This window comes from Eumetopias jubatus, unplaced genomic scaffold (genome assembly GCF_037043125.1).
Source record: "Eumetopias jubatus isolate StellerSeaLion01/CBP00866 unplaced genomic scaffold, mEumJub1_p1.0 scaffold_3, whole genome shotgun sequence".
NCBI lineage: Eukaryota > Metazoa > Chordata > Mammalia > Carnivora > Otariidae > Eumetopias > Eumetopias jubatus.
The window spans coordinates 21633687-21647458 of NW_028274809.1; the positions used below are offsets into that span (position 1 = coordinate 21633687).

A 13772-nucleotide genomic window follows, 5' to 3' on the forward strand; every position below is an offset into this window, starting at 1 on the left:
GGGGGCGGGGGCGGGGGGGGCGCAAGAAAACCCTTTTTGTTGTCGGTTTTTCCAGGGAGAGTTCAGAACCAGTGACTCACAGTTTTCAGTCCTGGGGGCAATCAATTGATTTGCTACTTTGAGGGGGTGTGAGAGGAGCCCGCGAGAAAGCAGATTCCCCCCATAACAGCTCTGCTGGGGGCCCCCCCAAAACCATTCTCCTATCTTCCTTTGAAAAGACTCCAGCTGCCCCTCCTGGGCTCCCTGCTTCCCCTGGGCACATGCTGATGCCCTTGAGCGGGCTGCTCGGGTGGTGGTGGTGCTTCTGTTGCTGCTGTGCCTGGTTCCGCTGTGGATCGTGTGCCCCGGCTCCCCAGATGTTGCGCCACCAGGGTCTCCTCAAGTGCCGCTGCCGCATGCTCTTCAATGACCTGAAGGTTTTCCTACTGCGGCGCCCCCCTCCAGCGCCCCTGCCCATGCACGGCGACCCCCAGCCCCCCAGTTTGGCGGCCAACAACAACACCCTTCCGGCTCTAGGTGCCGGGGGGTGGGCAGGCTGGAGGGGCCCTCGAGAAGGGGTGGGCAGGGAGACCACTCCTCTGCCACCTCCACCACCTTTGCCACCTTCTTCTGTGGAAGATGACTGGGGTGGCCCAGCCACCGAGCCACCCACCTCACTGCTCAGCAGTGCCTCCTCAGATGACTTCTGTAAGGGGAAGGCTGAGGATTGCTACTCACTGGGCAGCAGCCTGGACAGCGGCATGAGGACCCCGCTCTGCCGCATCTGCTTCCAGGGGCCGGAACAGGTGAGACCCTTTTTCCCTTTTCCTGCTGCCTTATGGTGTCTCCAGGTCTTGCACATTACTACTCGCCTGCTTGCCCTGGGGAACCATAGTGCTGTCTCTAGTGTGAGGAATATATGTTTTAAGGGCTCCTCAATGATGTTTCCTGTGGTTAAGTTTGCCCAAAAGGTGTCTGGTAGAGCCTGTTTGGTGACTCAGTTGTACCCTAGTTTTTGAATTTTCCTTCCAATGCTAGTGTCTTCAATTCCATCCCAAAATTCCATAAGCGTCCTCAGAATAGAAGATTTAGAAGTCAGAAGTGACAAAAGAAGTAACTTGGTGGTACATTCATGCTTGAGGCCGAGATATCTTTTTATCTGATTTGTTGTTACTGACATTTCCCCCAGCCCATCTTCAGTCCCAGATTCAAACATCTTCCGTCTTCAGAGGGAAATGTGCAGAGATCGTCTCCTCTTTCCCTATTCTCATAGACTGAAACACAACAAGCCTGACCCTATTCTCTTACTTTGAACTACCCCCTCCCATATTACACGGACATCCTCAGCAGTATGTTTTAGTCAGCAAGGAAGAAATGGGGAGAGATTCTAGGTCCAAGAAGACTCTACAGTTTGCTAAGACACTTCTTGGCAGACTCATGTTTTTTTCCCCCTAGGTTGAAAGCAAATAGGTAAGTGGGTTGAGAGTGAGTTTAAGGGATATGGAGAAGGAAGGAAGGAATCTTGTCATATCTACTCCCCTTCTCAGGCCTGAAGCACATCAACTTAGAATATCCCTTAAACCCTCCCCATCCAGGACAGGGGTTGCCAAGTACAATCATGGACCAGTCTTCCTAAGTTTGAAGGTCCTCCCTTCCCTGTTCATTCAGATTTTCACAGATAGACTCGTCCCAGCCCTTCTAGCTCCACTTCCAATCTAGTGTCTGCTAGAGGCTGGAGATAGTATGTGGACATTCTCCAAGAGTCATGAATTATGGCAACACTTCCCACAGAATCCCAGATAGAAAAGTCTCACCTGAAAAATCTGATCTAGTTAGTGATGCTGGAGAAGGAACATTAAATTGCACCCTGGTCAGGGTTCTGTGGTCGATCAGCTACTTTTTTCAGTAGCTTCCCAGAAGTGGAGGGAAGACTTCTGGGTGCTTCCTGAACAAGTGGGAGAGCAGTAAATGCCATGCCGGTGATCCTGAGGGGGCTCTGGCTCTTACTGAAGGCTTGCTTTGTGAAAGACAGGCTTAGCTAATACTTTAATTCATTTTATCTTTGCTCTGAATGGGCAACATGCTTCAGGGACAGATGATGACCGGGGCCACAGCCTGGGCATTATGAGAGGAGGTGACATAGATCTCAGTGTGCATAAATGTTTCTGAGGGGCTAAGGACTGGGTTCCTCCTTCTTATGACTAGGCTTACTGAAGTCCCAAATGAAGTCCTGCCCAGAGTTGAGGACTCTTGTTAGGTGAGGTGGTCCAGGGCCGCCTGCTTAGTGCCCTTTTTCCAGACCTTGTCTCCACTTCCACTGATGGGCACAAGGTGGGATGGCTTGACTGAGAGCAAGAGTGAGGCCTCATTTTGGGATGCTCCTGGTCAGCCTTTTGCCCCAATCAGGAGCCTCATCTTTTCCAAAAGAAAGAATTACTTAGCTTCCAAATTTCTTAAGCTATTTTGTTCCCATATGGGTTGGCTTAGGTCTGCATGTCACAGGGGCTGCTGGGAGTGTGGCTTCTGGCAGAAACACCCTTGTCTCTAGAAAACAGCAGGACTTGGAGCCTGTTCTGGGTGGTATTTCACTGTGTGAACTTCTTCAAATCACTTTATGCCTCTGGGTCCCTTTTCCAACTTCTGTGGTTTAGAGGCACCTTTTACTGTCCTCCTTTTTTTCCTTATAAGTGTGTTGGGAGGATTCAGAAGATAATGAGCCTGAAAACATCTTGAAAGGGATTAAAATATAATGGCAAAATAAAATATTTTGATCATGAAAAAGCAGTACTTTGTTGAAAAGAAGAAGAAGAAAAGGATCAGTAGGAATATTGTGAAATACCCGTACGTGATATGGGGTCTGGGCAGAGGTTAGGAGCTTTCCTTTCTTGTTCATTATTTTTATGGTGTGTCATAAATAAAGCACTGAATAAAAAAGCTAACACCAATAAAGGAATGGGCTCTATTATTATGTGGAAGGAATAGGGGCATCGTGTTGGCATTAAGACTGGATTAAGTCAAGCGCTTCCTGCATATGATGATTCTATTTTGGGGTTTGTATTTTTCGTTCAGGAGCCAGGAGATTTTAATGAGATTGTGCTATAGTAGTAATAAGAGTAGCATGTGTTGGATATGAACATATTTTTCCCTCTTTTTACTCAATTTTCTTCACAGGATTTCAGTGAGGAAGGGTGACAAAGGGGAGATGGGGAAAACCCTCTAGAGTAGGAAGAGACAGAAAGACAGAAAGTGAAGAGCTGAGATGTCAGTATCTTATTTTCTGTTCAGGGAGCCAGCTGTCCAGCAATCCTGCACATGTGGCTCTGAAGGGAGAGCAGTCTGCAATCTCAGCAGCTGAATGTCTTGGTCTTTTCTTTGCCCAAACAAGGGAATCAAACAGCTTCCTAGTCATTTGCCTGCTGCTCCAGGGGCTAAAAGACTGCCCCAAATGAAGATCTGATCTCTTCCTGACAAGGGCTTCTATATGGTAAGGGGCCATTGGAGGGTCCAACTAGTTCCAGGTTTGCACATGTCTGTAATGGTCTTTACATTCATTCATTCATGCCTGCATTTACTTTTAAAATGTTTTCTGGGTACCTACAGTGTGCCAGATGCTGTTCCAGGCACTGAGTATCCAGGAGTGAACAAAACGGATGAGACCTCTGCTGTCCTGAAGCTGACATTTCTAGTAGAGATGCAGAAACAGATCAGTCAACTAGTAGATAAATAAAGTGATTTCAGATGGTGTTGAGGACCATGATGAAAGTCAAACAGGATAATGAGTTAGACAAGAATGAAAGGGAGGTTTTGGGAAAGATGCAACTACATTAGAAAAAGTGATCAGGGACAGCCTTCCCAAGAATGTGCCATCTGAGCTGGCCCCTACGTGATGAGAAGGACCCCCTGATATGTTGGCCTGGGGGAAGAGCATTCCAGGTGGAGGAAATAGCAGGTTCAAAGACCTAAGTGTGAACAAGCTTAGCATGTTTGAGAAACAGAAGAGAGGACAGGAGGAGGCAGATGGATGGTGTGTGAATAAATGCTTGGAGAGCCAACCTTGGCTCCATGCTGGAAAGCTGACTGAGTAGCCACTCCCCTCCTCTCAGCCATTCATCCAGGTTGGACAGGGGTCAAGGATCCATGGAAGTGTGGGACAAGAGCCCAGTTGGCAGCTCTTGACCCTCTGTTTCTGGCTGAAGCTGCACTGGTTCACTTCGATGGACCATGGTGGGTAAGCTGAGGTCTCTGAAACCAGATGGCCCCAGTTCAAGGCCTGGACAAGTAGCATGCCCCTCCGTGCTTTGGCTTCTTCCTTTGTAAGAGACAGGGATAATAATGATAGACCCCAATTGATGGTCATTCTGAGCAACAGATCGGTCAACACGGTTAGAGCCATGCTGTCACAGTGTTTTGCTGTTATTATCTCAGAGGGCAAGACAGTGCTCCGTCTGCCTCATTTAAAAGGAACAGTGTGCCCCAGCTCCCAGTCTAGACCCTGGCAGGACTGCTGTGATTGTTGTCTGGTGGTGGTAGTAGATTGCTTCTTGTGCACTCACAATCCTCTAGGTGTAGAGTGCGGCTCCTCTGTTTCCATCATCAAAGGTCTTTATTAAGTAAGTGCCTACCTAGGCCTGCTGCTCTGCTGAGCAGGGTCTGGAGACACAGGGCTGATGTGGCCCTGCCCTCTGGGAATTTCACAATCTAACCCAGACATCAGAGAGACTGATAGAGATCAAGAACTCACAAACAGTGGTTCGCAGGTGAATTATAGTAATATTGGATACAAGAAAGAGATGTGTGCTTAAAAGCAGCTAGTGTGTGGGGTGCCTTTTCAGAGAGACAAATGGGGGAAATGTGCTACCTTTTCCCCAATTAGTCAGAGAAGGCTTTTTGGTTGCTGCTGAAGACCAAGTGAGAAGCAATGGATGTAGGCTGAGTTTAGACAGCTGGAAGCAGAAGAGCTGTGAGACACATGGACACCTCGACAAAGAGGTGAAACCATCTCCTAGGCAGGGTCGGCTGTGGAGCACCTAGAGATGGGTTCAAGAATGAAATCCACCATGGCAATGGTGGTGGTGGTGGGGCACCTGTTTTGGATCAAATGGAAAAGAGGAAATGAATTTGGAAGAGATGAACAAGCTTGGTTTACCTCCCTTATTCTTCCTGGGGTTCGCTTCCATGGAGCTCCAAGTTCAGAAGGGGCAAGAGTAGTGTGAAATGTTTTAGTCAGTGTTTTGGGTCCTGGCAGGGTAAGAGAAGAGCTTTGCAGTGCTCAGGGAAACCTGGAGATCCCAAGATGCAATGAGAACCCTGGGAATGGAGATCAAGTAGAGCATTTTAGGAGAGACCCATACAGTGTATTATTTTTCTTAGCACTATGGTTCATTTTTACATTTGTGTGTGTGTGTGTGTGTGTATGATCATTTAATTAATATCATTCTCCATGAAGAATGGACCCATCTCTAACATTTATGGACTCTAGAACAAAAGTATAGATAGAGGCTCACATACCATAAACCAAAATACCTAAAAGTAATAAATCCAGATAACTGTTAAATAAAATGAATTTTATCCTCCTATCCTGGCAAATAAAATGTCAAAACAACCTGGAAGACAGGTTTGAATTTAGAATTATTGGATTCCTTAGAATTCTGTGCTAGCCATATGGGGGTATCCAGCCCTTGTTCTACAAGCCACTTTGATTTTCTTTCCACTGCTGGCTACATCTGGCAGCAGGATGAGTCTTTGTCACACACACACGTGGACATTCCAGCTGGCTTGCTCAAGCTCTGTCCATACAACCCCTAAACAGCTGTCCCTTGCCCCTCTTCCTTTGAACCTGAGGAAGAGAAACCTTGAATGTTCTGAGTGCAGGCTCATGTCTCAATACACAGGAATTCTGGGGTCCCAGGTAATCGGAGCATGTTCTAGAAGAGAGGCATAGCTCCTAGACCTCACAGATTTCCTATGGGAAGGGTGCAGGTGAAGAAAGGCCAGAGTGGAGCTTTCTTCAGCAAGGGACCCTCTTGTCTGGGTCTAAGGGAGGTATGCAAAGGGATTATAAGATCCCTAGAAGCAGCAACTTTTGTGTCTTTGCTCACCATTGGGTCATCAGCTCCCAATCTGGTTCCTGGCACCTGTTTCATACTCTGTAAGTTTTTGTTGAATGAATGATCCTCTAGAGCTCATCCAGTGGACAGCTCCTCGGGTAGGGGGCTGGGGAGAAGAGACTATAAGGAAGAAAAACACTTGCCAGCAACAACTGCTGAAAATGTGCTGTGCAGTAGGGGCAGACCATTCTGTGGGATCACAAAGGGCAGTACTTTGGCCAACTTTGGTTTTGATAGTAGAAAGAAATTTCTATCAAAGCTGTGCCAAGATAGTATAGTCTGCCTTAGAAAGGGGGCTCAAATGGGTGACTGGAGCTAATGACCCTCAAGATCCTTTCTGAGCTTGAAAGTTGGGGTTCATTACAAGGAGATTGCTTGAGGGTCCAGAGACATTTTTAATCTAAGTGTAAAGAGATGAATTTGCATCCCTTTTCAATTCAAGGGGTCATCTCATCCCAGTATCTAATTCTAGTGTGTGCAATAGATGGCATGTACTAATGTATCTTCAGCAGAAATCACAAAGAGTAGTCTCTGTCCTGTGTTCACAGAAATCCTAAGTTGTTGGCAATCATGAATTGACACCAGGCACATACTAAAGTAGGAAAGCAGCATGTCATGAACAATAGGCAACAGATACTATTGTGGACCTAAGGATGCAGAACATCCCAGAAAAGGGGAAGCCCAGTTACTCCCCGACCCAGAGTCATGAACAGGTGTTGTCATGTTCCCCTCTTGGGTTTTCCATTGTGGTTTTTCCATTTCTACTTTGGTCAGTCCTGGTCCTGTTTAAACGGAAAGCTCCAAGGACCCTTTCCTTAACCAGTGTTCTCACCTGTGCTCTTTCTTTATTGGGAAGTGATGTAAGGACGTTCAACCTCCACCATCAGGTCCTTGGCTACTTTCCAGATTTAGCCATCTATTTTTTACACACACATACATGCACACACATGCACAGGAATAAAGCATTGAGTGCACCTGTCTCACTTTGGCAGACAGAATTAAGGATTGGAGGAAGAGAGGCACCTTCTGTCTTGACAGTTGTGGAGTGATTCTCACCTTGATTGTCTGTAGATCCTCTACACAGTGTTCACTTTGGAGTCATCCTTCCTCACTTGCCAGCCTGCGTCTGGTTGCGGTGGGTTGGCTAATTTATTGGGTGTGGCTTCTAGCTGAACCCCCCATATAGAAAAGTACTTAATAAAGCTGGTAGGGCAGGAGTAAAATACGGATTTCTAAAGAGCCTGGGAGGAGAAAGGCCAGATACTGGGATTCTCTCTCTCCTCCCCTCCACCACTGCTCTCCTCTTTTCCAGCTGGTGTGTTAGAGAAGCCCAGCTGTGGCCTATAAGTTGGGGTAGGGGGAGCAGGTTGAGGGGGGAGGGGCTACTCGAAGGAGTGTGGGAATGAGCGAGCTGCTTCTTGTTTGCTGGGAAGGAAGCCAAGTTGGAAGTGAGCCCGGATGTAAAGGAGCTGGCAAGTGCATACTGTGTGGCCTGAGCTGCACACCATCCCCCTACCGAGATGTATCATATGTAAGATAGAGTCTATGTGTGCGTATTGCATAGAGTACACATTTGATACCTCCCTCTGCGTATGTTAAAAGTAAAAACAGGGTGCACGTGGGACTGACTGCCTCATAACAAAATAGGCAAGATTGATTTAGTTACAATTTGAGTTCTAGGTAAATGCAAACTATCAGCAAAAAGAGGATCCGCAAATAGAGGCTCTGTCAAACTCCATGATTCAAGTCTTGGGTCCAGTTCGTTGCCCACATGAGGATTTCTTCAGGGGTCCTGTTCAGAGATGTTGAGGTGGACAGATCAAATTAGTTTCCTTCTTTGTGGAAAGGTCACTTTGGATGTGGTTGAAGTCAATCAACATCGATTTCTCCAAAAGAAGACTCTTGAAGCCACCCTAGTGGCTAGCATATGACTCTGCATACAGTAGGAGCTCAAAATTTGTTGATCCCTTGGTCTCCTTCTTGGCACATGTTCATTCCAGACTAATAGTGCTATCTGTGGTCCCTAGTGTACACATGGTAGATGGTATATTTGTGTGTGTGTGTGCATACATGTGCACATATGTGTATGTGTCAGTATACAAATTAAAATGCCAAGCAAGAGGGATATGGATGCTCCCTTGAGACCCCCCTCCACCCCATCCAACCTCCTTTTCAGATTCTATAATAACAAATAGTGATGATTCTTATCCTAGCAATCATAGTGATTGTTGTCCTGGCTTGAGTCCACTTGGCCAGGAGCAGACCTGTTCTTGTTCTCTTGCTGAATCATGGGAGGAACACAGACTTTGAAGTCAGAAAGACATGAATTTAAATCCCGATTTGGGCCTTTCCCAGCTGGGTGACCTTGGGCAAGTTACTTAATCTCCCTAGACCTTGATTTCATTGTCTACAAAACAAGAAAATATTCAGCTTGAACACTTACCATAAGTGGTGGACATGCTATATTAAAGTTCTAGGCACACAGCAAGCTGTTCATTAAATGGGAGTGATAATTACCCCCATTCTGTCAATGTGACTCAGAGACCTGGAGTAGGGTTTCCAGTCATTCTGCTGCCTTTCCTACTACTCTCTGTTACTACAGCCTTAAAAAATCAGGTGCTCTAAGTAAGACTGTGCTTTGACCACAGTAAACCCCAGCTGTTTTTGTGCCTGACATCAGAGGTGCGCATTCAGATCCAGTGTGTCTGTTTAGCTGACTTTATGCCTCTGTATTGCCTGATTCAGTTCAACCTCCCTGCTCTCCTGCCCAGGTCCCTCACCCCCAACATAGTTGTCTTTATCTCTCTCCATCACCGCTATGTTCCTGACAGATCTTTATTAAGCAGCACTCTCTTCTTTGCAGGAACTGTGCAGAAAGACACTTTCCTAGATTCTGAGTCCCTAGAGGCCAGGAGCAGGCTATGCACACAAAGGAGCACATAGGGGAAGTGGCAGAAGAAATGACTGCCCAACATGTGACAGCAAGGTGTTTGCATTCAGGGTCATCCCTAGACTAGTGTTTCTTGAAAGCCTGCGATGAGATGGATACCACAGACAGACACCATGTTAAATAATGTTGATCATTAAGTGAGAACGCTGTTCTCTTTTCAGTTTGTTCTCATGCCTTATGATTATGTCTAGGGGAAAATCTCACTGGAGTGATAATATGTCTTTAACACCTTTTTAACACTTGTCAATTTCCTTTGTAAACAAAGAGAAGGCATTAGCCTCAGAGTCTTTGGACATCCAGTAATATCTAGCTATAATTTGTTAGTCTTGTTTTATCTGCAGTTGTGTGTATCTATTCTTTTATTAATAAATTATTTTTTATTTTTATTTTTTTTAAGATTTATTTATTTATTTGAGAGAGCGAGAGTGAGAGAGAGAGAGAGTACATGAGGTGGGGAGGGTCAGAGGGAGAAGCAGGCTCCTCGCTGAGCAGGGAGCCCGATGCGGGACTCGATCCCGGGACTCCAGGACCATGACCTGAGCCGAAGGCAGTCGCTTAACCAACTGAGCCACCCAGGCGCCCAATAAATTATTTTTTAAAGCAGGTTTAGGTTTGAAGCAAAACTGGACTGAAAGTACAGAGTTCTCGTATACTCACTTGTCGCCAACCCTCCACCCCAAACTCATCCTGCACCAGAGTAGTGATTTGTTACAATGGATGAACCAACACTGACACATCATTATCACCCAAAGTCCATAGTTTACATTGGGGTTCACTCTTGGTGTTATATGTTTGAAGGGTTTTGACAAATGGATAATGGCATGTGTATACCATATATGCTACTATTATGGTATTATTATTGTTTCACGGCTTAAAAAGTTCCCTGTGTTCCACCATTTATCCTTTTGCTCCTACCCCTGAACTCCTGGCGATATAGGCTGGCCTCTGCCAGAATGTCATATAGTTGGAATCATGCAGTATGTAGCCTTTTCAGACTAGCTCCTTTCACTTGGTAATATGCACTTACAGTTCCTCTGTGTCTTTTTGTACCTCGATAGCGCATTTCTTTTTAGCACTGAATAATATTCTATCATATAGACACAGCTTGTCTATTCCTACTTTGGTAAATGACATCAGTTCTTTATTTATGGTAGTGACAAAAGTCTCCTTTAGAAATACATTTATTGAAGTAAAAATGTAAGACATTTCAAGAAAAATGTTAAGTATCAAGTAAATAATAGTATAGATAGTACATGCATACCTTGAAAGTCTACGTGACTGAAGTTTGGGTGACATTGACCTGAGCCGCATACTTTGTAATAGTTCTGAAACGTTTGTGGATACCAAGAAGTGCCTCAAGCGGGGCGGGGGGGGGGGAGAATGTTGAGTCCCAGGCCATGGCCCCAGGGTAGTGCCCTGGAATCTGCATTTTCGACCACTGGCTTTGACAGTTCTAATGCAGGTGATTCAGGAAGGCTGTGTATTAGGCAACAGTTTGGAGAGGCAACCAAAGTGTGGGGGAAGAGATGCCTCCCCCAGACCTGAGGACATATAAGCAACAGGCGTGTGGGCACTGGAGGTAGAGAGAGGACATAGCACCATGTGACTAAGAAGGAAGTAACATGTGTCACTCAGGGCAGAGACAGGAAGTGATACCTCTTGCATCTCTCTCTTTCCCTGCCTCAGTGATCTGAGAGCTATAAGTTTCAAACAGGATAGCTGCAAGATGGAAAAATCTAACCAACACAGGGCTGTAACATGAGGGAGATGCAAACTTTGATTATATTAAGATGCTGAGACTTGGAGGTTTGTCTGTTGCCCAGCTAATGTTAATTTCCCCGGCTAATACAACCATTAATTCTCATTCCTGAATTATGTTCAGAGAGTATTCTTGAGCAAAGTCAAATCAGGGGCCTCACTGGGGAAGCCCCAGAGTCCCAAGGCAAGGCAACAGAAAGCACACAGCTTGCTGTCCCATAGCTCACTGAGTACCCACAATGACATGCATCAGCTCACAAATGACACATGGCTTTTACCTACAGCTCATTGGCTGGATCTAGAATGGCTCATCCCTAATAGCAGTAGGGATAGAGAGTGTCATCCTCCTGGGTGCCTGGAAAGAGAGGAAACTCAGGTATGGTGAGCTCTAGACATCTCTCTCTCAACAGTATTAGTACCTCTCTCTTAGGGTTGTGAGAAAGGTAAATGAGAGAACACATATTGAGCATGTAGAAACTGCTTGACCCACAGTGAGCACTCAGTAAATACCAGTGGTTTTGTTACTATCTCCTCAGTTATAAAAGGAGGAGGTTGTCCTCAGAAATATCCAAGCCCCTTCTAGTTCTGCTATTCTCTTCATGCCATATCATGTGGAGGAGCCATACCTGGGGCCGACATACCAACTCCCCCCTACACCAACAGCAGTCTCCCTAGAAGAATGAACTTAGAACTGGACCTTAAAGACCAAATCAAGGAAAGAATATGGAAAATAGGACAATGAAGACCGTTCCAGGCATAGGAACAATGGAGCAAAGAATCAAAGATGTTTTTGCAGAAAGTTAGCACAGTGGATAAGAACATGGGGCCTACATAGCCAAGCAGAACTGCTTTTAAATCCCAGTGTTGCTGTGTAGTAGTAGTATGATATTGGGAAAATCACTTACAGACCCAGAATCTTCATTTTTCTCCACTATAGAATGGGAATGATAATAATAGTATCTGTCTTAGAGGTTGCCGTGAGGTTCAAATGATAGAACACATGCAAAACTCTTGGCATAGTGTGGAATGCAAACATAAGGATAAATTTGCAAATGTCCAATAAACATTAGCTCTTAATGTTGTTATCTGACCTTACTCACTTCTTCAAATTTTCTTTGAGAATTTCTGCCTTGGTGTGTGTGTGACTGTGGCTGCTGATCTTAGGAGGTGCTGCCAAGACATCACCAGGTTAGATGAAACTGAATATACCCAAGCACTGCTGGTAGACTAAGTGAAAATTATCACACAGATATACATACTTTTTTTTTTAAATGTGTATGAAAGCCACTGTGATGAACAAAATCAAAAGCATCCTTCACTTTAGTGTAGCATCATGTCAGTAAGTATATTCTCAATCAACAAATACTCAAAGTACTGGTCAAGTCACTTGAGGGTATGTGAAAGTGACACATTAAAAGGGAGCTAAATCGAGGGACATTCTACAGAACAACTAGCCAGTACTTTCCAAAAGTGTCAAGGTCACGGAGAATGAAGAACAATGAGGGAAATGTCCCAGATTAGAGGAGTCTAAGAAGATATGACAACTAAATACAATGCGTGATCTGAATTGAATTCTGCACGGGGTAAAGGGCATTAGTGGGACAGTTGGTGACACTTGAATAAGATGTGTAAACTAGTTAACAGTGTCATATCAACGTTAAGCTCCTGGTTTTGGTCACTGGTCTGTAAGATGTTAACCTTTGGGGAAGTTGGCTGAAGGGTCAATGGGAACTCTGTGTGCCATTTTTACAAGTTTTTAAGTGAATCTGAGATTACTGCAAAATTAAAAGTTTAAAAATAAAAATAATTTCAATGTGTGTAGTTACTTCTACATGGAAAAATTGGGAATTACTAGTACAGAAAAAAGGCCATGATTTTGATGGTTTAAAAAAAAAACAACCTCATTTAGAACTTGGGCTCTAGAACTTCCTAGCTGTGGGCTTTGGGCAAATCATTTAAATCCTTTGAACTTAAGTGTCTTTTGTCTGTACCGTGGAGCAAATAAAAAATACTTCATAGGGGTGCCTGGGTGGCTCGGTTGTTAAGCTTCTGCCTTCAGCTCAGGTCATGATCCCAGCGTCCTGGGATCGAGCCCCGCATCGGGCTCCCTGCTCGGCAGGAAGCCTGCTTCTCCCTCTCCCACTCCCCCTGCTTGTGTTCCCTCTCTCGCTGTCTCTTTCTCTGTCAAATAAATAAATAAAATCTTTAAAAAAAATACTTCATAGCATCGTCACAAGAATTTGAGTAGACAACACCTACTGCAGTGCATGAAGGGGCTCCCCATAAACATGAACTCTCTGTCTGGGTGCTCCTTCCACCTCTATCCAGGGAGGATGATAAACAATCCTCGCACATTTCCCTGGGTGTAAGTGCTGTGTGCTCAGTGCTTCAAGATTGACAAGGTGACATCTGACGAGTGAAAGTTTTGAGTGGGCAATAAAGTTTTCCTTATGGGATCTTAGGCATATAAACAGAGTTAATAATCATCAGCAGAAATAGCATTGGCCATTATGCAGTGGTGCTTTAACAGTTTTTAACCTGACACCCCAAAAGGAGTGCTTTGGCACATTGAGTGAGTGTGGATTGTCTATTTTGATACATCCTGTGGCGATCCCTCTGGGAGCCGCAGAATTAAGCCTCCATGGAACAATGTGACAACTTTCTCAACAACTTGAGAAAGAAAAGCTTTCTAGTACTGGGGCTCTGAATTCTCCAACATGTTTAGAAGACAGCTGCCCAAACCAGGCAGCTGCCCATGAATGAGAGCTGGTGTCCGTGAGAGTGCAAAGGTGTCTCCTCCTGTTGGGTGCATGTTTGTGGGAGTGAGCGAGAATGCTGAGGGGGAAGGGAGTGGGGGGTGTGTGTGCACAGGGAATACAACTATTGAATTCAGAAGAAAAAAGCATTTGAGGGTGTTGGTCTCTTCACTGCTCCAGCCTTTTGCACACCTTTGTTCCAGACAGAGCCTGGAGGGTCTA

The 13772-nt window shown here is 45.2% G+C and overlaps 1 protein-coding gene across 1 annotated transcript in view; it reads left to right on the forward strand.

Moving 5' to 3' along the window:
• The first annotated feature begins 260 nt into the window (after positions 1 to 260).
• Positions 261 to 13772, forward strand: part of MARCHF4 (membrane associated ring-CH-type finger 4) — a 105130-nt gene continuing 91618 nt past the window's right edge. The window contains exon 1 of the mRNA XM_028112110.1: positions 261 to 785. Within this exon, the coding sequence (XP_027967911.1) occupies positions 261 to 785 (525 nt within the window). The remainder of the gene's footprint in view (positions 786 to 13772) is intronic.